Consider the following 27,137-nt stretch of genomic DNA (forward strand, 5'->3'; position numbering starts at 1 on the left):
GCATCAAAAATGATGTCGATCTAGAATCCCATAATCTAGCTAACGTTGTCAAATTCAAACCTTTAGACTAAGATGACGAATTCAAGATTCTAAATGATCATGGGCCTGAATGAAAAAAGAAGAGCCTTTTCGATTTTTATGCTGAGAGTGGGAGCTAACAGAAGCCTCTAACGCATCCAATCATGTAGAATAATATGTTACGGTAATAATCATATGTCACGGGACCGTATGATACTTTCTCCTTGTACGGTACCCATCACTTATTCGTGAACACTAAAAGCTGATAGTAACGAAAGAATTGGTGTCATGTAGTTCGTATACTGGCAAAATAGCATGCAATGGTTCCCAACACACTGTCATCAATGCATAAATTGTGTCTTGTTGCAGTTAATATTACAAACTCTAAGAGATATGATGCCTGAAATATATATAAGGGAAATATATTCCATGGAAATAATGTTTTACAACTGAGCTGTGTGAAATAGCTGACTGAGCCGGGCTATTCAGTGAAACAATCCATGATGAAATTCTTCAAGAATGACGCAAGTGGGCATTTGCTGAGAAGTAGAACTTAGAAAATTGTTGACAGAATCATCAGTTGTGCAAAGAATGCCATCTGGCTTCTTAGTTCATAATCTTTCTCCAAGACCTGGTTGGATAGGGACATATCAAGGCTGCAAAAACAAGCAGGTAATCAAGCTCAAAAAATATAAATAAAAACATAGACAAAATGAAAACAAAATTAGAGTTCGCTTCGTTCATATCAAGGATATCCATCTTTCTAGTAGTGGTAATAATCATAATAATTAATACAAACATACATATATACCCACCCACTATCATAAAATTTGACATTGTAAGTTTTTCTTTGCTTTTCTTTGTTGAATCTCAATCCAACTATTAATGTTTCTTTGGATCTCTCCTTCTTCCTCTTCACCTCCATAGCTTCTCCATTAGCGAAACTCGTTTTGCCCAGCACTCATGGAAAAAGGTAATATTTTTCTTAATTCTCTATATTTCTTCTCTTTTCTGATCATAATGGCAACTATACAATACTTTATATTTAATGTTTTATTTTTCATTTACGTGATTTTTATGAACTCATATTGTGGCTTTTTTAATATACAGATTAGGTTTTGTTAACCATAAAGTTATTGTTCTGTTCATGGTGGTTCTTTTGCTTTTTAGCTGCCTTTAACTGCTGGTTTTTCCCCCTTATAAAGGAGATCCTACTTTCTACAGAATCATTGGTCATGGTTGGTTATTGATTTTGGTGGACTTATGTCATTGGTGTTGGGATTTTGTCTTTGATTCTTTGTGTAACTTCATGAGAATTAGATAGTGTTAGAGTTCTATCATGATTAGAAGATTGAGTTCTATCATGATTAGGAGTTTGAGTTTTATCATGATTAGGAGTTTGAATCCTATTCTAATTAGGAAGTTAGGCTAGAGATAGGGTTTTGGTTTTCCTATATATATTCTTCTATTGGTGGAGGAAAAACGATGAAGAAAAAATAGAGATGTAGTAGATGAGAGAGAGAGGGGTTTTCGTAGTCTTTATCCGTGCAAAAGATTATAAGGAGTGAGCTTTGGAGAGAATATGAGAGTTGATTATGTATGTGAGGTTGAGAGATTGAGAGACGAGAGTTGAGTGGTTCCTCTTTTAGTTCTCCCTGATACATAGTGAATTTCTCGTATTGTTGCCCGTGGACGTAGGTCGAAGTTGGTCGATCGAACAACGTAAATCTCGGTGTTCTTTTTCTTGATTGTGGTTGTTCTATCTTATTGATTGGGGTTGGCTTCCAAGTTACGCATATCGTGGTAGGCGGGGAGACTAAAATTCCCCAACAAGTGGTATCAGAGCGATGGTGATGGATCCGGAAGAGAGTTCACAAGATAGAAGACGACGTCGTGCAAGATTAAAAATCGGCGTTACAAGAATCAAGATGAAAAAAAGTGAAAGGTTACTGTAGCAGAACACTGTAGTGCGGCGGGCACTGTTCACATGGGGATCCGATGGTCCAAATTGATTTGTTAGCCGATTGAGGATTTGGAGGCGGATTTCGGTGATCCAGGAGTCGTTTTTAGGGTTTTTCGACGTGCTGAATTTGTTTTTGGCATTGGTTTAATCAAATTTAAACTCTACGATAAGGAGCAGGAGTTGGTTGGTGTGTATACTTGTGGAGGACAGTGCCAGATTAGGTGGAGCTTGCAAGCGGGCATGACCGAGTGACACACATGGAGATGAAGATGGTGGCGTTGGACTTGAAGATAGTGAGCGCTCATATTCAGTCCAAGCCAAATAATGGAGGAGATAAAGGCAACTAGCTCGTAGTGTAGAGTAGGAGAGGTGCACCGATATGATTTGAGACGAGCGATGCAGGCGGAGCACAAGGACAACAAGAGAGGTGAAGGTATCACGGCGAAGCAGAAGATAGTGAGGATCATGAAGGCATCTAATTGGGAGTGCAGGTATTCTGATTTGAAGTGCGAAAGAAATAGAAGACTCTAGAGAGAGAGGCAAAGTTTCAAGACGATGATGATATATCTTCAAGGGAGTTTGGGAATTAAATCCAAGGTGAAGATTGTTGGGATTTTATCTTTGATTCTTTGTGTAACTTCATGAGAATTAGATAGGGTTAGAGTTCTATCATGATTAGGAGTTTGGGTTCTATCATGATTAGGAGTTTGAGTTTTATCATGATTAGGAGTTTGAATCCTATTCTAATTAGGAAGTTAGGTTAGAGATAGGGTTTTTGTTTCCCTATATATATGAAGTAGAGATGTAGAGATGTAGTAGATGAGAGAGAGAGGGGTTTTCGTAGTCTTTATCCGTGCAAAAGATTACAAGGGGTGGGCTTTGGAGAGAATATAAGAGTTGATTATGTATGTGAGGTTGAGAGATTGAGAGACGAGAGTTGAGTGGTTCCTCTTGTAGTTCTCCCTGATACATAGTGAATTTCTCGTATTGTTGCTCGTGGACGTAGGTCGAAGTTGGTCGATCGAACCACGTAAATCTTGGTGTTCTTTTTCTTGGTTATGGTTGTTCTATCTTATTGATTGAGGTTGGCTTCCGAGTTGCGCATATCGTGGTAGACGGGGAGACTGAAATTCCCCAACAATTGGTTTTATTTATCAGTCTGAATGCGCTTAGAGATATCAAATGGAGGATGAACACAAGAATTGAAGTTACTGCCCTTTTCATTGCGGTTCTTTTCTACAAAATTATTTCCATGAGTGATTACTGATTTTGGTAGACTTATGCCATTGCTTTTATTTTCCAGGCACTGGTTGCCCTTAGAGGTACAGAATGTAGGGTGAACAGAAGAATTTAATTTATGATGTTTCAGAAATCACGTGGTGTGCAGAAGGGAATTTTGCACATCGTGAGGATCTGAGTAAAGTCCTATGCTTATAATGATTCAGAATTTATAATGTATTATGTCTTTTAATTAGGATTGTGGTATAGCCGTCTATAAGTTGTTCTCTTTCTCACATGTTATGACTCAGACTGATCTGAGTAAAATTTGGGAACTTTTTAGGAACGTGGTAAAGTCCTGAACTTGTTAATAATGCGAAAATTTGGGATGCCATGCTCTGTAAGGAATTTATTGGAATTTGTGATAAAGAACTACAATGAGTTCTCAATGATGGAGAAGGACGTGAAAAGATCTTGAATTGCAATTTTTTTTTAAATATTGCTTTGGTGTGGTGCATTTACGACCGTAATCAGTACATATCAAGTGTTAAGATGGAAGAACAAGTGTGTAGATCTTAGTTACAGATTATGCTGAAACATGCCTGCAAGGAGCTTGATCAGGATTCAAGCTCAAGTATTTTAGTTTAGTTAATAGTAAGAGGCAATCGAGAGTTTGCTTAAATTTTATTAGTAGTTACATATATATACACTACATTATTACAAAAGAATATGGGCTTGACAATTTGGTGATTTTAATTTCAATTTTGGTCATTACCTAATGATTTTTTTTTTCTTGTTGCTCGGAGAAAATAGGAATTTTATTGGGAAAACAAAGGGTACAAAGTTTTGAAGATGGAACCACTACAACATTATATGAACGACTAACACATACATAACATAAATCTTAAGAATAATCAAGAACGATACCTGCTGAAGAAACCAATTACTAAGATATATCCAAAGGATTTTGGTGATATAATTAATACATAAGATATTTCATTTTGCTGTGTTGTAATCGACTCCAAATGATTCTGGAAGTGATGCATTTGAGAATTATGGGGTTACAAATCTAAATTGTGTCGATAGTGGTGAGGGTTAGATAACTGTGAGAGGGTTAACACATGGTTGAAAGCTAGGAAGGGATTAAAAGCAATTTTCCCTTAATAAAAACAGTACCAATATAATAAGCCTTATAGAAATTTATGAAATTTATTTTAAGTATGAAATAATTTATAACCCTTCAAAATCCTTCTCATAACCCCGAATTAAATTAAATATAATATTTATTTAAAATCCTTCAATACCATAGTTAAAGCTAGAAACAAAAAAGGGAAAGGAATTTACAGGCTAAACAAGAGATGCCAATTATCAATGAGTGGGATGTAAATAATGAAGGATAAACCAACATGAAGATCAAAAGATAGGCCTAAAATTTTGCACGCATTAAACACTAAAAATTTAAAGAAAACTAGCGAATTCCTGCTATATGGTTGTGCAAGGATATAACTATGTAAGGATAATGAGAAACATGTACCATGAGTTCTAAAGGTAGTAAACTGCAAAAGAACAGCTAAAAATCAACCAGAACATACCTCTGCTCATGGAGGGATGAAGGATCTAATTCTGCAGCATCAGAATTGTCTTCTCGGTGATTTTTGCTATCTGTAAAAGATAAGTTGTAGACAAATGACGAGAGTAGTGGACCTGAAACAGAATCGGATAAACTTCCCCTTTTTTCGGTTGGACCTCTATCGAAACAATTGTGTCCATATGGTTCCTTTCCAACAGATTCTGGGTTACCACACCATAAATTTGCTCTACGAGATTTCGTACGCTGCAAAAAACAAATGCTTGAAAAAGCAATTTCCACAATCTTTTTTCGCTACAAAGTCCTATTCTGTAAGCAACAGTTGTACCTTCAGAAAGTATGCATGCTGCACCGTCATGTGCTCAATCATATCTTTTGCTGGATTGGCTGCGCAAAGAGGGCATACCTGATAATAGCAAAATGGGGAAATTTTTGAGTACGCAAGTGAATATGTTGCTATGCACAATGCAAGTTATGTAATGATGAGGTAAAAGAATGATATAGGCATGGGTGACCACATGATCACCAGCAGCTAAGATGGATGAAAGAAAAGAAACAAAAATACAATAATATTTTACATGCTCATGCAATAGCATATGCTTAGCATCTCGTCTTCATCCTTAGTGCAGTAGAAAACAGGAACGATAGTTCAGAAATTAACAAGGAGAATTTTATTTCTTGGTAGATTCTTCTATATTGGAAGAGCTGAACTATAACTTCAAGCTTATCTAGTCAAATGGGAAGTTAAATATTATGTCACTCCGATGTTCTCCACTCAACAAAACTGAAATGTTGTACAAGCCTCTTTCGTGAGGTGAGTTGAATATTGAAGTCCTTCACCTGCCAATAAACAAAGAACCTGCCTGGGCTCACTGCTGCAGAATTCTTTAAAACAGTGAGAGAACTATTGCCAAAGGTGTTCCTATTGATCGATAAATTTAAGCTCATGGGTTCCATACCCATGGAATGAAACTCAGAAGGCTTATTCTTTAGACAGCTGCATGCTCTGCGCTAAAGGAACTCTGATTGATCAACTTGTAGTGCATGCAACAAAATGCTAGCTCGAAGTCTAATCCTGGATGAAAACCCACCTTATCAACTGCCTTCAATATACCCCAATATATCTATACTTACATATCTATGTGTGCGTGTGTGCTCATTCTGACACACTTATGATGTTTATTATACCTGCCTCCCATTCTTTTAATTTAGCATCTGTCAAAGGCCTGACCCGCCCTTCATCCGTTTCTATGAACCTGCAATTGAGTCCCCCAAAGTATATTTAGAATCCAACTTGAATGTTGACCAAATATCTCATAAGCGATCGTAGTCCTTTTGAAGGTTCTGCAGATTATCAAGTACTAGTTCCTCTATTTGGGACAGAAAGGATCATTTTAATTTGAACAAAGCAAGGTCCTTCGATTCAGCAAATGGAAGGCCTTGCTTAGGAACTGGAAGGTTGAAGGGTCCTTTGAGTTTTGAAAAGGAGTCTTGGTTTCAACAAATCAAAGTCCTTCTTTGTTTGTGAGATCAACATACGGCTACCAGTTTCCATTCGTAAAGTGTTTTACTTGAGTAATTACTGCTATGGGTTTTTTTTTTCCATTTAGCATTCTCTACAAAGCTCCTATAGAGATCCTTGGGCTTCGCGCAGACAGTTATCTAGTCAAAGTCACTTGGTCCGTTTGTTCTATGAATAAAAAGAACTGTCCTGATGCACAGTGTTAACACCCACTTCACAGAGAGGATCGATGAGGGGGAATGAATAAGGTTTGGGATAAGAAAATTTTATTTCCATGCGGGTTAGAACAGACAATACACCCCTTGAATAGGATTACCTACAACAAACATCCTCAACATAACATTATCTGGACGGATATGCCATCTTATATTATTACAAATATGCCCTGAAGATAATGGGACATATATGCCGTCTTCTGAGAAAAAAAGGTGAAAAATCAAGTTGAAAGGTTAAAGCATGTGTGTACTAAGACACAACAAAGTGAAGAAAACAGGAGACAATATCTAATAGAAGATGGTCCCCCAGAAAAGAAATTCTACGTTTTTAAGTGAAAAAAAAAACAAATCTAAGAAAGAAATGAGTAATACCTTGGAGAAAATGCAGAAATATGGCAAGGTAAAAGAAATAGCGGAAAGAGAGACATACAAGGACGGAGTGAGAATAGGAGGAAAAATAAAAGAGAAGTGCAAAGCAGTAAAAAGTTAAAAGGAACAAAGATTCCGAAATTAAAACTTAGAAGGTGGACACAATAGAAACTATGCAGAGTTTGCCTGAAGAATTATGCAGAGGTTGCCCCAGCCAGAGATTTCCTAGAGAAGCAGCAGAGAACAAAGCCAAATACGTTGAAACTTGCATGATGAATACATAATATAGGGAAATGTAAATAGAAGATGCATTTGAAAAGAACATCTGACAAACAAATAAAAGCTTTCCCTCAACTCCACAACATAGTTTCAGATTCCAAACATGGTCCAAGCCTTCAACGACGCCTTAATGTCAAGATGCATCCAGAGAGAACATTTGCCGAAACATAAAACTTTCTGCCGATTACAACAGCATAGGTCCTACTATAATATTGTCAAGGTATGAAGGTAAAGCTCACACTCTCTATGGTAAGTAAAACTTCCATCTACATCTAGATTGAATGATTGTCAGATCGTATCGGCCTCATTAACATGTCATTCATTAACCGCTGCCTGTAGTGTATCCAGTTGTGGTAGATAATGTATGAGGTAGAAGCACATGAATGATGTAAGAAAGACAAAAATGTGTCTGTCATCATGATGAAATATCACAAGTGAAAAAAGCAAAGTGCTCAGGAAATAGCATAGGGGAGATATCTACTATCTAGATTCTAGAACATGTAACGAAAATTATATCAGATACCATGTGTAGCGCTGCACGTGTCACTCATTAAGTGAAATTACAATAATTGAGAAAATGTAGTCCTAGTTTAAACACTTAAACTAGCTAGACAAAAATAACTTTACATGCATTGTTCTTACGCAAGTGTGAAGATAGTCGCTCCTCAATTAATACCAAAAGAAGGTTTTAAATTTATATTTCTGATTTATTCATTTGATTTATTCTCCACTAACACTAATAAGAACCATGAAACTACCTGTTAACCAATAATTTGCACGGTTCATGGCTTTACACAAATATAGGGAGAAATAGTTCAACGAATATCTCACACTGTTACAATATTTGCACGTAGAATACGTACAATTGAATACAAATCTTTAAAAATGAGTAATTTTTCACATATTAAAAAGGGTTGATGAAGAGAATAAATATGAACCACTTTCAAATTGTATCTTCTCCTAATATATCCAACTTTCATAACAGAACCACTTATAAATTTGTAGCCATTTGCATAACATTTGGCAATGTTGTGATAATTACTGGCTTTGTTAAAATAGATATGTCCTCTTCAAATGATTTTAGGAGGTGTGTTGTCCATATACAATTAGACATGCCTATAAAGATATGCATAGGCTGCAAATCTACAAAGAAATGAACCAAACAACCTTTGGGACCTTTTGTACCCAGCAAATTCAAATGTTTTACGTGGACAAATAACTAATAAATTCTTTTCTGAATCCACAAAAAATAATTTTCAGTAAACAAATAATATTGTGCAGAAACAAGAATTAAGTTAGTTACCAAGTCTATGCTTAAAAATCTCAAATTTTAGGAGAATGATGCAGTAAGAGTGGTAAATGTTTTTATACCGAATTTTTTATATCAAAGCAGTGTTCCTCTAGCAGATGAGTACTGAGAACGGGTACTTCAATTTCAACATAGCAATAAGGGCATGGGAAGTAGTCCCATGTACCACCACCGTCATCTGAATCATTCAAGACAAAAAAAATTGCGATTCAGTTACATAAAGTAAAACATGACTCGAAGGCAAAATAAAATGAAACAGCGAGAGTAAAGAAAATTTAATGTGAAAAAAGTTTTGGGTTTGATCTCTCAAAGTGGGCCATCAGATGATGTAAAATATAGCAACTTCCTTGGTGGAGATCTATGCCCCAAGAACAAGAACTGAAGTTTTCAGAAACTGGAATATGTAAAATATCACTAATATCAATTAATGTTTCCAATTATAAGCATTAATTATAGTAGTTATGTATAAGAATGGCCATTCTTTTACTGATGAAACCAGAAATGAATCAATTGGAGTATTGCCAGTTTGGGATTGACGATCTCATATTCCTCTCTTCGCAACCCAGAGATCAAATATCAAGCTCACAAGATAGTAACAATGATAAGCAAGTAAGAGGAACACACAAGATTGATATGTTTAGGTCTACCAAGTTTCACCTACATCGACGGAGCAATAATACGAGAAACCCATTATGTATAATGGACAAGATTACAAGAGAAATCACTAATCTCTTTGATCTCTCAACTTCAAAAGAACATACATAGCCACCATCTTACATTTAATCCAAAGCACCAATCTCATCAAAGGTCTCTCACATAAGAGCATCTCCAACGGAGATGCTATTTGACGCGAAAACCCAATTTGATACGATTTTATCCCTCCAACCCAACTCTAAAACTCACGCTATTTTGATAACTGCTACAGTGTTGTGCCAGATGTGGCGTAGCACTGTCGCTTTGGCGCAACAGAATTTTTTTTTTTTTGTTTTTTTTTAGCATTTTAATTTTTTAATTATTTAGATAAAAATAATAATACAATATAACTTAGAACATAATTCATAAAATATCCCTTTTATTACACAATAATTTATGTTGTATTATTATTTTCTATAATAATAAATTTATGTGCTAATTCATAAAATATTCATAAAATATATGTGCTAATTCATAATAAATTTATATTATTTTTATAATAAATAATAATACAACATAAAGTAATATTTTAATAATATATTTTATAATAATAAATTTACGTCGTATTATAATCAAAAAATTACACATAAATTAGCACATAAATTTATGAAAGTAATATTTTAACTTGATTAAGCATTATTTTTATATTTGTATTTTATTCATAAAATATATTATTATAATTAATTATATGTAATGTATTATATAATTATATAATATATAATTTGTTAAATATTTTAAATAGATAAAATTTTAGAAGATAAGAATCATAAAAGGAATATTCTTTTTGGTGTAAAATTTGGTGTAATGGGTTTGAGATGAAATAGTGATTTGGTGTAAAAACTACACTAATTTAGTATAAAAACTATACTATTTTGGGTTTTTGGGTTGGAGATGCTCTAAGGATACGTTCATAGTGTTATGACAAGAAACCTAACACTAACTTGGCCCAAAGGCCAACCGAGGTACAAACCCACTTAATGCTAAACAGATATGAGAAACATCTCGTTAATCTCCACCATGGCTCATATTTGAGCCGCACCTATGTGGATATATCTCAACCTAGCGTAGAAAACCATAGGCCACATCTCCGGACACCATACACCATCTGTAGGTAAACCAGTTTTTCGTGCTTCACAAAACTAGGAGATACTTTGATATTCTCACCTTCTACTTCTCAGACAAACACCATATATGCCCGATCAAAACTTTTTTTGGATAGAATTTGTACAAGTATGATCATCGTTCGCTTCTTAACAAGTATCACTGATCGCTCAACATGTCACACCCGGACTACAGTAATCACACCATGCTCCATCTTGGTCAAAACTTTGGGATCATTTTGCACATCACACTACACCTATATCTATACACTATGACCAACTCTGAAGTGACTTAATGATGTATGTCATGTGCCAAATAGTGTCTAGAAGTAACAAGCGTCCAACCATGAGATATATATGCATGCTTAATTAAAATTATCGGCATTATCCATCAATCTTCCAGTCATTTAACATCTGATGGTTTGAAACTAGCTCCAAATGATGGAGTCTACGTAATCCATTTCCCCCGATATGTCCTAAACATTAAGAAAAAAATGAAGTTCAACTTCTGAATTGCCTCAATCGGCTTATGATCCACTAATCTTCTAATAAACAATCTGGACAATCCAATGAATAATCTGGACCATCCAATCTGGATCTAGAACACTAAACACACAACTAGCAAACACCAGATCATTGACATCGGATCTACACTATTCATGTCTTTCATTCTCTAGCATTTCACACAAGAGAAACTCCACGTGAGAAAAATCTCATGATCTGCCATGGGCTTTAGGCTCCACCTGATAGGTCCGAATCACCACGATGTCCAGCCTTCTCACTGGCTTTTCTCCTGCGCTCTTCTTTTCTTTCATGCAAACATGCTTGAAAAACTCTTGCCTCGCTAAGAAACTCATGCGACATCACGGTTTTGACTGTGTTCACCACATGATGCTGCCAGTATTGTTTATCGGTGATCTTGTTGATTTTCCCACTAGCTGTCTAAACTCATCGCAGATCCAAATCTGATCTATTAGAGCTTAACTAGCTCTGCATAGAGACTTTGGATTTTCTTCTTCTTTGTGACTCTTATAGAGACAATCTTTAATTTTGCATGGCCATAGCCTCCATCTTGCGACTCACCCCAAATTCATCAGCGTGGACTCTGATACCAGTTCTTTAGGATTGAATATCCCATATTCCATCTTCACAACCCACAGATCAAACACGAGCTCATAAGATGGCCACAGACACAAGCAAGAAGAAGAACACATGAGATTTATTTGGCTCGTACGATCATGTTTGCCCTACATCCATGGCCGACAAGTATGAGAAATCCACCAATTATGAGGGACAAGATTACAAAAGATTGGTTAATCTCTTATCTCTCGACCTCTCATGGACGTACATAGTGTTACAGCGAGGGGCTTCACAGACATAAAAATTATCTATACAAAGTAGATAATAACATAATACTATGTAATCACAGTAGAGACAGAGAACAACACACAATGATTTAACATGGTTCGGTCAGTATGACCAACGTCCATGGGTGAGAACAACAGAGAATTTTACTAATCACAAAAGAGAAGATTACAAAAGAGATCACTCTCTAACCACACTAAAGAATCACACAAAGAAAGAGATTAACTCTTTCTATCTCTCTCTCTCTTCTCACTAACTCTTCTCTCTACCCGATGTCTTTCACCCTTCACTATTCATCTTCATTTATAGCCTTTCAATTTTAATATAAAATTACTGCTAATGGTTGGTGTAATAGGGAGTTAGGTGTAGGGAGGTAGGTGAGTTTTGGCTTTTTATACAAAGTCAAATAATAAGAAATCTCTACCTTAAATTTGAATATAAAGATCTTCTCTTCAATCTTGCTGTCTCGCCAAAAGCCTCTTACGAGTTTAACCTCCACTTTGTTAAACTCCAAGCAAATCGAGACAATGCTTGAACTTGCGTGAAAATATGGTCTTCGTCATCATATCTCTTAATAACTTTAATTTATCTGATAAAATGATACCTGACATCTATATGTTTGGTTCTTTTATAATATATCTGATGTTTTATCAAATGTATAGCACTTTGACTGTTACAAAATTCCGTAGTAACACATTGGTGTAAGACGGGATCTTTAATTAAACCTCTTAACCCTCTTAACCAAATGATTTCTTTCGGTGTTTCTATCACTGCCATATACTCTGCCTCTGTGGTAGACAAAGCAACTGTCGACTGTAGAGTCGCCTTCTAACTAATAACACTACTTGAAAAGTGAATACATAACATGTTAAATATTGTCTTTTATCCAAATCGCCTGCATAATTTGGATCGTAATAGACAAGTATTCTGAAATTTGAATTTGTGTTCCTGTCATAATATAAATCAATATTAGGAGATCCTCTCAAATAACTATCCATTTCATAACCTACCAATGGACCTTTCCAGACTTATCCATATACCGAATCACAACACTGACTGCATATGAAATATCTGAAAGTGTGTAGACCATAGCATACATAATGCTTCTAACTGTACTGACATAAGGAATATAAGACATGTACTGCTCTTCTTCTTCAGTCTGAGGTAACAAATCTGCTGAAAGACAAAAATAAGTAGCATATGAAGTCTTCACATAGGCTTGGCATCAAGCATGCCAAATCTTTCCAACACATTCTTGATGTATTTCTCCTGAATAGAAATAAATTTTCTTCTCGTCTATTCCTATGGATCACCATCCCCAAAATCTTCTTTGCTACTCCCAAGTCTTTCATCTCAAACTCATGTTTAAGTTGAGATTTTAACTCATTAATTTGACATGTCTTTAGCTACAATCAATATGTCGTCAACATACAAAAGAACCATCATTAAGCTTTTTATGATAAACACAACTATCATATTTACTTCTAGAGTAACCATACTCAAATATGAAAGTATCAAATCTCAAATACCATTGTTTTGGAGAGTGTTTCATCCTATAAAGAGATTTTTTCAACCTGCACACATGATCTTCTTTACATTCAATAATGAGCCCCACTGGCTGATGGATAAAGATCTGCTCCTCAAGCTCTCCATGTAAAAAAACCATCTTCACATCAAGTTGCTCAAGCTCCAAATTAAAATGAGCAACCATGACAAGCAACATGCAGATTGAGGTGTGTTTTATAACTGGAGAGAATACTTCATTAAAGTCCACATCTTCGGTCTGACTGTATAGCTTTTAGTTACTAAGTGTGCCTTGTATCTTACAAAATTTGTATCCGAAGTTTCTTCTTTCTTCTGGAACATTCATTTTACAGCCAAAAATCTTTTGTCTCCTTGGTGGCTTCACTAACTCCCATATATGGTTCTTATGAAGAGACTCCATCTCTTCAGTCATCACAACAGTCCAATCTGCAGCCTCATTGCCACTAATAGCCTTCTTATAGGTAGAAGGTTCTAGAATCTCAATCGATTCTGCTATACTCAAAGCGTAAGAAAGCGTGTCTACATAGCATTAAGGAGGTCGGATCTGCATTTTTATTCTCATGGTGGTAATATTATACTGCTGCTCTTGCGGTGTATCAGTATCTGAAGTTGAACCTTACACAATATCAACTGGTTTGAATAGCAAGCTGTATTGACTGCCTCAGCCCAAAAGTATTTTGACAAACTAGAATTAGAGAGCATACACCATGCTCTCTCTAAAAGAGTTCTGTTCATTCCTTCTACAACTCTATTTTATTGTGGTTTATGCTGAATTATATGATGACGCACAATACCTTCATTCTTGCAAAACTGGTCAAACTCTGTCGAACAAAACTCAATTCCATTGTTGCTTCTGAGATGCTTCACTTTCTTCCATGTTTACTTCTCAATCATAACCTTTCATTACTTGAAGGTTGTAAACACATCACTCTTATGCTTCAACGAAGACACACAAACTTCTCTGAAATAATCATCAATCAATGTTAACAGAAAACGAGCTCTACCTTTCGATGGAACCTAAAAGGGACCCTAAATATCTAAATAGATAGAATATAAAGTACCATTAGTTCTATGGACACCGGTACTAAAGAAGACTCTGTGGTGTTTGCCGCAAACACAATGCTCACAAAAGTCTAGCTTGATAGTTTTCTGACCACAAAGCAGACCTTATTTGCTCAATATGTCTAGTCCTCTCTCACTCACATGTCCTAACCGCATATGTCACAGATGTGTAGTGTCGAATCTGAATCCTCTGAGGATGACAGTGCCGCATCAACTATCAATGTATTGTCTTCAAGAATATAGAGGTTATTTACCTTTTTTTCCTTTCATAACAATAAGAGAGCCTTAGCTAACTCTCAAAACTCTACCTTCACCCGAAAACTTAAAAATCATTTGTGTCAAGGGTGCCTAAAGAAATGAGGTTATTCTTTAACTCTAGTATATGTCTAACATAGCTCAGTGTTCTGACAATACTGTTGTTATTTAACTTTGTATAAGAAGTTAAAACTTACCTAGCTCCCTACACCTAACTCCCTATTACACCAACTATTAGTAGCAATTTGATATTAAAATTGAAAGGCAATAAATGGAGATGAATGGTGAAGGATGAAAGACATCGGGCAGAGAGAATAGTTCGAGAGAAGAAAGAGAGAGAGAGAGAGACATAGAAAGAGTTAATCTCTTTCTTTGTGTGATTCTTTGGTGTGGTTAGAGAGTAATCTCCTTTATAATCTTCTCTTTTGTGATTAGTAAGTTCTCTGTTGTTCTCGTCGGTGGACGAAGGTCATACTGACCAAATCACGTTAAATCCTTATGTGTTGTTCTCTGTCTTTACTGTAATTTCATAGTACTGTGTTATTATTCACTTTGTATAGATATCTTTTATGTTTGTGTAGACCTTGGCTCCAACAAACTGGTATCAGAGCTAGTATTATTCTAGTGGGTTTCAAGATATCTTCTGCAAAATACAAAATGGAGAAATTTAATGGGAGAAGTTGCTAGAAATCCATGTCAAATAACAACACATAGCCACGGTCTCATATTCTATCTAAAACCTCAAAAGGTCCTCTCACATAAGAGAAACATACATGTTACTATGATAAGAAATCCTACACAAACTTGGCCAAGTGACCGAACAGATGATACTAAAGAGATATGAGACATATCTCAACATTGCCAAGGTTATACTAATAGCAATAGTTGAGATGTCTCATGCAAATAAATTGAGAAGGAAGCTCCAAATGTAGTTTCAGTCAAGGTTTTAAATATTGGATATCGAAAACATATTAGATGGCCAAATTCATATCTGATTGCAAATATTGGGGAAATATCGGACAATCTAATGAATAATCCGGACCATCCAATCTAGATCTAGAATGTCAGTAGCAATTATAAAAAAAATAAAAAAGATGGTGGGCCCTAAATTAAATGCACCGAAAGAAGAGCTGCATCGAAAGAAGAAAGAAAAAATATTATAAAATTAGGAATAGTATTTTTCAGCTGTCTATAAATATGCCCAAAATATTTTAGGAAAAACATAACCCAGAAACAACAACTCCACGTATAGAAGAGTGATAGAAAAAATAAAGAGAGTTTCTCCTTGTAAAGAGAGATTGTAACTCTAAAGTTTTTCCTCATAGTGTATTATTCTATCTTTGCCCGTGGTTTTTACCATAAATTTATTTATGTGATTACATAAATCTGTGTATTCATTTTATTACATTCGCTCTACTATTCGCTGAGGCCCTGTTCTATTAGACCCTGTTTTTTCTACAAGTGGTATCAGAGCCTGACTTAGGGTGCGTGTATCTGCTTATTGTATGTTCTGTGACTTCCACTAAAAGTAAATCATTCATATCAAAAAATAAGTTAGATTATCATTTACCATTTGAAGACACTTAGCACTAATCATGAGTACAATATTATTCATATGTACTATTACTATTTATGGGTACAATTACTATTTATAAGTACGGTTACTATTTACGTGAAATAGTAGAAGTTATTGTTCATGGTAGAAGCAATGACGGTGAAGTTCGAGATTGAGAAATTCAACGGGAGTAATTTCTCACTGTAAAAGTTAAAGATAAAAGCTATTTTGAGAAAATATAATTTTCTCGTGGCCATCGGTGCAAGGCTGGAAGACAACACAGATGATAAGAAGTAGAACGAGATGGATGGAAATGCTATTGCTAATCTCCATCTGGCATTAACAGACGGGGTACTGTCAAGCATAGAAGAGAAGAAAACAGCAAAGAAGATCTTGGATACTCTAACAAAGCTATATGAAGCTAAATCCTTGCGTAACAAAATCTTCTTAAAAATGAGACTTTACACTCTGAGGATGGTGGAATCTACATCGATGACCGATCACATCAACACCCTAAGCACACTATTCCCTCAACTCATAATGTTAGGGCATACAATCGGTGTGAATGAACGTGCAGAGCTTCTATTTTAAAGTCTACATGATTCGTATGATCAGATCATCATCAATCTAACAAATAACGTCCTTATGGACTATCGAGTCTTCGATGATGTTGCAGCAGCCATTCTAAGGAAGAAAATTAGCGCAAGAATAAGGAAAGCAGGCAGACAAGTTTGCAACAAGCGAAGGCCTTATCGATGATGAGAGGAAGATCAACAGAACGTGACTGTAGTGGGAGTCGTACCCATGGTAGATCAAAATTAAGAAGTAAAAAGAATAGCAAATGCTACAACTATGGTAAAAGGGGGCACGTGAAATTGGAGTGTTAGCATAATAAGAAGAGTGGTGATAAAAAATTTTCAGAGCCATCAACATCTTAAGGATACGTTATAAGCACATCAAACGATGGTGAAATTTTATACAGTGGAGCAACCATTATTGATGAAGGCAGAAAGAGGTTTACTGATATCTGGTTTCTAGATTCAGCAGCCTCCTGGCACATAACCTCTCGGCGAGAATAGTTTCACAAATATGAACCTATCTCAGAGGGATCTGTATTTATGAGCAATGATCGTGCCTTAAAAATTTTTGGTATTGACACTATCAAAATCAAAATGTTTGATGGTACAATACGCACCATTCAAGTTGTGTGATATGTGAAAGGTTTGAAGAAGAATTTATTATCTTTAGGACAATTGGATGAGCTCGGAGCAAGACACATATAGAAAATTAGATCATAAAAATTGTTAGAGGGGCACTTATTGTGATAAATAGAGAAAATACTGCTGCAAATCTATACATGCTGAAGGGAGAAACCCTGCAGGAAGCTTATTTATGTGTGGCATCAACTAGCCATGGAGAAGAACAAATCATGATGTGACACCGTAAACTAGGCCACATATCAGAACGAGACTTGAAGATTCTCTCTGATCAGAAGTTGCTTCCTGGGCTCAAATTAATAGCTCTTCCCTTCTACAAGCATTGTGTTACAAGAAAGTAGCATTGGCTGAAGTTTAACATAGAGTTTTAGAAACAAGACTATTCTGGAACTGATCAATTCTAATGTATGACAAACTACTTTGTGTCCTCTATTAATGATTATTCTAGGAGATATTGGGTGTACCCTTTCAAGAAGAAGGTGAATGTGTTCTCAGTCTTTAAAGCTTACAAAGCGTGAGTCAAGCTTGAATATGAAAAGAAGATTAAGTGTTTGAGGTTAAATAATAGAGGAGAATACACAGACGGTGAATTTCTTACATTCTGCAAATAAGAAGGCATCAAAAGATAATTCAGTACTGCATACACTCCTCAATAAAATAGAGGTAGTGGAGCGAATGAACAGAACTATGTTAGAAAAAATAAGAGTAATGTTGACAACTGTAAATCTGAATAAAGTTTTTTGGACGAAAGCAGTAAAAACTGTATGTTATGTGGTAAATCGATCTCCATCAACCGCAATATAGTTAAAAACACTGATGGAGATGTGCACCGACAAGTCAGTTGATTATTCCAACCTCCATATATTTAGAAGTCTAGTGTACATAATGCACAATACCCAAGAAATTACAAAGGTGATTTCACAATCCAGAAAATACATATTCTTGGGTATGCTGACAGAGTAAAGGGATATCGCTTGTAGGATCCCACTACCTTTAAGGTTATAGTCAGCAGAGATGTTATCTTTGTAGAGAACCAACTACAAAGTGAAGAGAAAAAAGCTATTCAAGAAAGAGCTCACAGACTGTAGTTGTTCAGGTAGAAAATGATCCAAATTCTTCTGAAGCAACACCGGAGTATGATGTATAGAACCAGTCAAGTCTGAGCTCCTAAAGTTTAAAGGTCAACTCGTCAGAAAAGACCACTGACTTAGTACTCGGAGTATATTACAGAGAGTAATATTGCATATTGTCTTCTAACAGAGCATGAAGAGCCATCAACTTTCTATAAAGCTATAAATACAATAGACGCATCTTTGTAGATAGCAGTAATACATGAAGAAATTGAAGCTCTCCATAAGAATAAGACTTGGATATTTGTGTCACTACCAAAAGGAAGAAAGACCATTGAAAATAAATGGGTCTTAAGATCAAGCGAAATGACGATGATCAAGTGGAGTGACATCATGCTAGATTGATGGTAAAAGGATATGCTCAGAAAGAAGGTATTGACTTTAATAAAATATGTTCTCCTGTAGTTCGACTTACAACAGTTCGAATAGTTCTTACTATAAGTGCTATATTTAACTTACATCTAAAGCAGTTAGATGTGAAAATAGTTTTTCTTCATGGAGATCTTGAAGAAGAAATTTTTATGCTCTAACCAGAAGGTTTTAAAGAAAAAGAAAAAGAAAAAGAAAAAGAGAACTTGGTTTGCAGGTTAAACAAATCTATGTACGGTCTAAAACAGACGAGGTGTTGGTACAAGAGATTTGATTTATTTATCACGAGCCTTGAATATAACAGATTTAACTCAGACCCTTGTGCATATTTTAAGAGGTTTGATAAAAATAACTTTGTTATTTTATTATTTTTTGTTGATGACAAGTTGATTGCAGGCCCCAACAAAGATCGTATCAAAGAATTATAGGCATAGTTAAATAAAAAATTTTAAATGAAGAATTTAGAATCTACAAATAAGATTCTAGTGATGTAAATTTACCGAGATAGAATTAATAGGAAGATTTGACTTTCTCAGAAAAATTATTTGAAGAAAATCTTGCGACGCTTCAATATGCAAGATTATAAGTTAATTTTTACCCCACTTTCTGTTAATTTAAAGTTATCCTCCACTATGAGTCCTAGCAATGAAAAAGAAATGATGGAGATGTCTCGAATATCATATGGATTAGCAGTGGGAAGTCTAATATTCGCTATGATTTGTACAAGACCAGATATTACACAAACAGTGGGAATGATTAGTCGATACATGGTGAATCCTCATAAAGAGCATTGGAATGCTGTAAAGAGGTCCTAAGATATATTAAGCAAACTTCAAATATTGCATTATGTTATGAGGGATCAGATTTTATTGTCAATGGATATGTTGATTCCGATTATGCAGGTGATCATGATAATAACAAATCCACTACAGGCTATGTGTTTGTACTTGTTAGCGAAGATGTAAGCTGGATTTTAAAACTACAGTCAGTTGTGGCTACATCAATAACAAAAGTAGAATATGTTGCAGCTACACAAGCTAGTAAAGAGGCAATATGATTGAGAATGATATTGGAGGAACTCAGGCATGAACAAAAGAATATTTCTCTATTTTGTGACAGCTAGAGTGCTTTATATTTAGCAAGAAATCCAACTTTTTATTTAAAGACAAAACACATTCCAGTTTAGTACTACTTCGTTCATGAAAAAGTAGAAGAATGAACCGTAGATATGCAGAAAATTCACACTAAAGATAACCTATCAGATTTTTGACATCAATCCTCTTATGGTCTTTCGAAAAGTGAGCAACATAAAGATGACAAGATAGAAAGAATGGTATAAAGATATCATTAATACTCAATCAAATCTTTAAGTGAAAGATTGTCAGCCGTAATTTTGGGAAAATAAAAAAGGTGACGGGCTCCAAATTAAATGCACGAAAGAAGAGTTGCACGCAAAGAAGAAAGAAAAAATATTATAAAATTAGGATTAGTGTTTTTCAGCTGCTTATAAATAGGCACAAAACTCTTTAGGAAAACATATCCCAGAAACAACAACTTCACATATAGAAGAGTGAGAGAAAAAAATAAAAAGAGTTTCTCCTTGTAAAAAAATATTGTAACTCTAAAGTTTTTTCTCATAATAGATTCTTCTATCATTTCCTGTGGTTTTTACCCCAAGTTTATTTTAATGGTTTTCCACGTAAATCAGTGTGTTTATTTTATTACTTTCGCTCTACTATTCGCTGGGACCCTACGCTATTGGGCATTAGTTTTCCTACATAGAATACCGAACACACAAATAGCAAACACCAGATCCTTGGTACCGGATCTACACTATTCATGTCTTTCATTCTCTAACATTTCACACAAGAGAAACTCCACGTGAGAAAAATCTCATGATCTACCATGGGCTTTAGGCTCCAGCTGATAGGTCCGAACACCACGATGTCTGGCCTCCTCAATGGCTTTTCTCTGGTGCTCTTCTTTCCCTTCACGCGAACAGGCTTGAAAAGCTCTTGCCTCTCTAAGAAACTCATGCGACATTGCGGCTTCAACTGCACTCACCACATGATGCTGCCAGTATCATCTATCGGTGATCTTGTTGATTTTCCCACAGGCTGTCTAAACTCAGCGGAGATCCAAATCTAATCCATTAGAGCTTAACTAGCTCCGTATAGAGACTTTGCCTTTCTTGTTCTTTGTGATTCTTATAGAGATAATCTTCAATTTTGCATGGCCATAGCCTCTATCTTGCGAACTCGCCCCAAATTCATCAGCATGGGCTCTAATACCGGTTGTTTAGGATTGACAATCCTATATTCCATCTCCACAGCCTACATATCAAACACGGGCTCATAGGATGGTCACAGTCACAAGGAAGAAGAAGAACACATGAGATTTATTTGGTTCAGTAGATCATGTTTGTCTCATATCCATGGGCAACAAGTACAAGAAATTCACTATATATGAGGAACAAAATTACAAAAAGGTTGACTAATCTCTCATCTCAAGCTCACATGGACGTACATAGCCACGATCTCATATTCTATCTAAAACCTCAAGAGGTCCTCTCATATAAGAGAAACCTATATAGTGTTATGACAAGAAATCCTAGCACAAACTTGGCCAAGCGACTCACCAGAGGAATCTAAATAGATATAAGACATATCTCAACATTGCCAAGGTTATACTAAATATCAAGATTATGTTAATAGCAATAGATGAGATGTCTAATGTAACTAAATTGAGAATGACGGTCCAAATGTATTTCAATAGTACAAAAGTTCTGGTGGGCTATTCTTCTATCGTGTAAATATAAAGCAAGTGTCAAAAATGTGGATTTATCTTGCTACTTAGCCTACTAGATTTTGTTAAAAGGCTTTCTATTTCTAATCATTTCCTTGGCCAGGAACGTGGAACCAATAATGGAGTGTCGTTGGCAGTCTTATTGTAATTCATGAAATTAATCAACCTTTTCTCACATCCCTTCGATGTAAAATATGCTCTACGAGTGGATGTTTTAAAGGAAAGACTGACATTGTTTTGATTATGCACAGAGAAGGAACATGATTCAAATTCTCAATTTTGTCCTCTTTCTTTTATGCTCCTACTCCCTGCTGATGCTGGTATGAACAAATCATAGCATGGCTAGCCTCTTCACATCCTCCCTTGTGCTATTTCCTCCTATTTATGCTCACTCTCCTAATAATATTTAGCGAACACAACATATGTGGATTTGTGGCTAAAGATCGAGGAGGAACCTGATCTATATATTGAGAAATCACATCGCTTCCGGTGTTAAGAGTTCAAAAGGGAATCTCTTACCTGCCTAGAACACTAAGACTAATGTGATGATCAAAAGATTAGTAAATCTCTTTCACGGAAGTAGCCAGCAGGCAACCCAGACTATTTTAGCTTGTAAGGATTTCGCATCTCGTGGACCAGATTTTTACCTATTACTTAGGAAATTAAACTGAACGTGCCATTGCTAGCAAAAGTGAGTGTTAGTGAGCAATGAGCTCCGGCACCACTTTGACGTTCGCTGTAGCCGCCTATGTTGCCTTCAACCTAATAAAGGATGGGCCTGAATTGGGATTTCCGTTAAACTCGTGTCCCAGTTCCATGCATACCCTGGTTTGCTAATTCGACAAGGTTGTCCACTCACAGGGATTCAAGATTGATAGGGAAGATCAAGAAGTGATTCAGTGCATTGATAGTGTCAAATGACACTTTGCCTCTCAATTTTTGACCAAACTATTTGAATCCTCTGCATTACTTTCCTTGAATATAGACTGCGCTAAGGATGATATTTATGTCTCTCAACAGAAATATGAATTAGAATTACAACCAGAGACAGGTCTACCTGGCTATCATCCCATTTTTAAACCCATGGGTCTAAAATGTTAGCTCTCAAAATTCACCTTAGACAGCTCGTTTTATGATCATGGTCAATGACGACGACTGGTTGGGAGCTTATTTACATAAAGATGACTCGACCTCACATGGCATATGACTAAATTACAAGATTGGTATTTGAAACAGTTCCTATTTACCACTTTGGTATTTAAAAACGTTCCGACAATGTCTTTTTGGTATTTAAAGTGCGTAAAAATGGCGATTAGGTAAAAAACTCATCACTGTTCATTTTTTCCTGCGAGAACTATATGAAAAATTTCTTTAGCCACCTGACCTCTTAAATTTATTGTTTTTTACACCCTTCTTCTTCTTCTTCAACTTTCTCAAACTCAAATTTAATATAGACTATAAATTTAAATGTGTAGGAAATATATACAAGTTTAATATCAACTAAATTAACTCTAAGTAGAAAAATTCAAGAAATTATGTGCAGTCCCCCTGCTTATTCCAAAAACTTTCCAAGGCCCACCTCATGGTATCCAAGTTGAAAGAGATAAATTAAACAATTATGGTTGTCCCCTATTGTGATATACTATTAAACTAAAATCAGAATTATCTGCAAAAAACTATGGAAGAGTAGTTTATGAATATCTACGTGGTGAGCTTGATCTTACCAAGGATGATGAAAACATGAACTCACAACCTTTTATGCTTGGCGAGACCATTTCTTATTTTGTGCTCAAGCAATTTTTTTAAGCACAAGCCGAAACAGGTGAAATCAATGGTCGTTAATTACCTGAATGCAACTACCAGTAAACGTGAAGAGATGATCAAAAGGGGTGTATTTGTTATGCGCAGCATAATTTCAGCAGAGTTTTTGGTGCACAATGAGAGAGAAAGATCAATAAGAATTTCCGTCTTACCAAGGAAACAAGAATCTGAAGCGAATATCTCAACAAAGTGAGATATCAGCTCTTCCTCTCATCAGTTCTAGGACTGACTTGTCGAGGGACCCTAATAAACTATTACAATGACCACAAACAGCAATCACACAAGTTTTACGTGGTTCGGCAAATTGCCTACGTCCACGGGGCAAGGAGGGGGGAGATCTACTATTAGAGGGAATACAATCACTCAAAATCTCACAAATAAACCCTCAATCTAATCTCTCAATTCTTCTCTCAAAATCGGCACAAGAGACTGCACAAAACTCCTCTCATAAGTCGGCGGCGGCTCTGCGTTCTCCCCTTGCACTTACACGCGTCTGCGTTTTTCTTCTTTTCTCCGGGCACCTGCTCTCTGCAGGCGCCAATGATTTCCCCTGCTCAATTGCACCGAAACCTAGGTTACGAATCTCAGCTATATATATAGCTGAGATGCCGAAATTAATCGAGTGGGCCTAGCCACACGAAATCTCTTCACATGGCTTCTTTTCACGCGGTTTTCACCCTGCGTGGCCCCCACGAGCTCTTTTGCATTCACAAGAGTTCTTTTCACGTGGTTTTCATCACGCGCCCAAGAGCCCATGTAGCCCCTGTTGTGCGCGGCGGAAGCTTTCTTGAGCAACATGAACAATAACTCGATCTAACCACAACTAATATGCAAACACAACCACAGCAAGAACAAACAATTTTACGTGGTTCAACAAGTTGCCTACGTCCACGGGGCAAGGAGGGGGGAGTTCTTACTATTAGAAATCAGAGAATACAAGTAGAGTTACAAATCTCTCAGATCAAATCCTAAAACAAAGCTCTTGATCTCTCACAACTCTCCCACAATTGGATGCAACAATTCTCTCTTCAAGGCTGCTCAAATTCGTCCTTGCATCAACCCTAAACAATCAGGTTCTGAGTTATATACAACTCAGAAACGAAACGGGTCAAAAACCGAAAGGCCCAGCCCAGATCATCGACGGTCGACCGCGCAGGTCTCACGGTCGACCACGGCGGTCGACCAAATCTCAGTCCCGAGAGCAAAAACACTTACAGTCATCCGCGGTCGACCGTGGCGGTCGACCGCCAGCAGTTTCGAATCCTGGTACCCTTTGTGCACGTTCGCGGTCGACCGCCAGTCTGCCTGGCAGTTTTCTTTACTGTTTTCCTGTAATTCTTCAGCCCCCACCTCGTCTCAATCCAACAGTATTTGCTAGAGGACTGGAAGTTCCCATCGTGATGCATAACTATTTAAATGTAGGATTTACCGAAAATACCAATTTGGCTCGTTATTGCTGCGACAATGGCCTACTTCTTCACATCCACCGTGCAATGCATGCAATTTTGATAGATAGAAAATCATGGTTTTCATTTTCGTTTACTAGCTAAAGCATCATGTACGTCTAGTGAAGATCATATTCACTTTGGTATAGTAGCAGGTAAATTGGTAGGGGAACGTGAGATGACTTCAGGTTTTTTTTTATTTACTACGTGATGATTATATTTGAAAAAGACTGAAGTATCGATATTTTTCACTCAAGATTGGGTTTCTACGCCAGATGTTATTCCCGTGGCTTCAGAAGGTATTAATATTTGGCATATGCCTGCCCGAACTTAAATCTTCGGAGATTATTCCTTACGACAGTTTGGTAGAGGAACTTTAGGACGCCCTTAGAAAATGCATCGGGTGCGATAGCTAATCGGACAGCTAAAAATTAAGCATGTGTAAGGGACATGATCTTGCTGGTGAAGGCAATGAGATTATCCGTGAAGCTGTCAAACGGAGCCTGGTATTACCCTCTTCTTGTGAAATATGGAAGGAGACCAAAATCGAGTTTGAACCGGTAGATATATAGATAAACATAAAGTATAAGAACTAAGCACGCATAATTCAGTAATTTCTGTTTGTTCGCTTAAGTTATTGCAATTAAACTTGGCCCCATCCTTTACCTGAAAAAAAAAAGGAATGAGCCAAATAAGGAATGACCATCCTATATACATACTATGTGTCTGCGTACTCATCCTACATACTCGTCTATTAACTAACTCAATCACAAGGCTTCAACTATATATTAGGATCAAGAATCGCAGCAATTCAGCAGATAATTAAAACGCGCGAACAAAATAAACGCTGTAACAGGAGAAAGAAGCGTTGGCAGACCTTGACCTGCTGGGTAAGAGTTCGACGAAAGCGAAGTTAGCTGCATTTCTGCGTGGATACTGCAGGTCCCAAACCTCCATGGCCTCTTTATTCTCACCTCCCACTGAAGAAAATGGGGGAGAAAAGGAAGAGAGAGAGAGAGAGAGAGAGAGAGAGAGAGAGAGAGAAGAACAAATGAAGGTATTGCGGTTTTCGTCGGCCTCCCAAACTTGAGTTAGAGAGGATCGAGACAACTGGACGTAGTAAGTGGACTTTACTGTGTCGTCCTTTGTCATTCACCGCCTCACGCTTTTCTGGGGGGGATAGAAGTCGAGTTTTTATTCCTTTCGAGGAATCAAAAGTCGAGTTTGTGGCCAAAAAGTCGAGTTATAGTGGTTCTCCGACGCCCCGCCGAACTGTAAAGTCGAGACTTTTAAAGGTTTTTTTTTTTTGGTTAGCCCCCCCGGATCTTTTAGTATTTTGATAGGGTTGTTCTAGATATTAGTCACTCAAATCCTCAATGATCCCATATTAGTCCCTTACATCTCAATAATTGTTAATTAGTCACTCGAATCCTATAGGGTCTTGCAATTTGGTCCCTCGACGGCCAAAACATCCCTTAGGTTATGATTTCTTTCTTAAGACACATCTTGAGAAAAAGGGCCATTTGCATTTTGGTACTCTATAGCTTACGCTTAACTTCAATATCAAAGGTTTTTTTTGGCACTTTAATATCCTAAAATCTACAATATTTTTAACTCTAATACTTTATGATTTTCTCCAATACTTTTGCTAGGACAAAGTTTATACCTTTGTCACTATGATCCCCCAAGTTTTGTTATTGACACTTTGATACCCCCAAACTTTAGGATATCAAAGTTGAAAATTATGTAAACTTTAAGGGATCAAAATTAAAATTTTGGGACCTTTGGGGTATTGAAGTTTAAAAAAAAATGTGTAAACTTTGGGGTATCTAATTGTCAAAAAAGTTTGGGTATCAAAGTGAAAAAAAGAGGTGTAATATTTCGAGTATCAAAATATCAAAAATTTTGAGGTATCAAAGTTTTAAAAGGTGCGAACTTTAGAGTGTCAAATTGCAAATAATCCTTAAAAACAACACCTTATGGTATTTTGATCATATATTGACGGACCAAATTGCAATAACACAAAGATTTGAGGGACCAATGAGCAATTTTATGAATTTGAGAGACTAATATGAAATTATTAAAGATTTGATGAACTAATATCTAAATATTAGCTCCTGTAATTAGGGCTGAGCACAGTTTGGTTCGGGTCGGTTTTTATAGAATTTTGAATAACCGAACCGAACCATATATAATTCAAAACCGAACCGAACTGTTGCAAGTCGGTTCGGTGCGGTTCGGTTCGGTTTGTTCGGTTCTAACTTCATTTTCAGAATGACTTAAACAGTAGACTT

General features: G+C 36.3%; 1 protein-coding gene across 2 annotated transcripts; it reads right to left on the minus strand.

Annotated features, from left to right (window-relative positions):
- LOC109843986 (protein DEHYDRATION-INDUCED 19 homolog 5-like) lies at positions 313–26,013 on the minus strand. 2 transcript variants are annotated; one of them, XM_020412994.1, is made up of 5 exons: positions 25,727–26,013; positions 8,544–8,659; positions 5,116–5,193; positions 4,792–5,033; positions 313–674 (listed from the first exon to the last, which is right to left on the minus strand). In XM_020412994.1, exons 1-5 carry the CDS (start codon positions 25,764–25,766, stop codon positions 572–574), a joined length of 579 nt encoding a protein of 192 aa, XP_020268583.1. In that variant the 5' UTR covers positions 25,767–26,013; the 3' UTR covers positions 313–571. The 2 variants fall into 2 exon arrangements, with proteins under 2 accessions (XP_020268583.1, XP_020268582.1); XM_020412993.1 differs by having other exon boundaries at positions 25,721–26,012.

This window comes from Asparagus officinalis, chromosome 5 (genome assembly GCF_001876935.1).
Source record: "Asparagus officinalis chromosome 5, Aspof.V1, whole genome shotgun sequence".
NCBI classification, from domain to species: Eukaryota; Viridiplantae; Streptophyta; class Magnoliopsida; order Asparagales; family Asparagaceae; genus Asparagus; species Asparagus officinalis.

Coding starts and splice junctions, on each gene's coding strand:
- LOC109843986 (XM_020412993.1), bottom strand. CDS start 25,766: ATGCAGCTAACTTCGCTTTCGTCGAACTCTTACCCAGCAGGTCAAG. Junction 8,660..25,720: donor CTCTTACCCAGCAGGTCAAG/GTCTGCCAACGC, acceptor TGAATGATTCAG/ATGACGGTGGTGGTACATGG. Junction 675..4,791: donor TCATCCCTCCATGAGCAGAG/GTATGTTCTGGT, acceptor TTGTTTTTGCAG/CCTTGATATGTCCCTATCCA.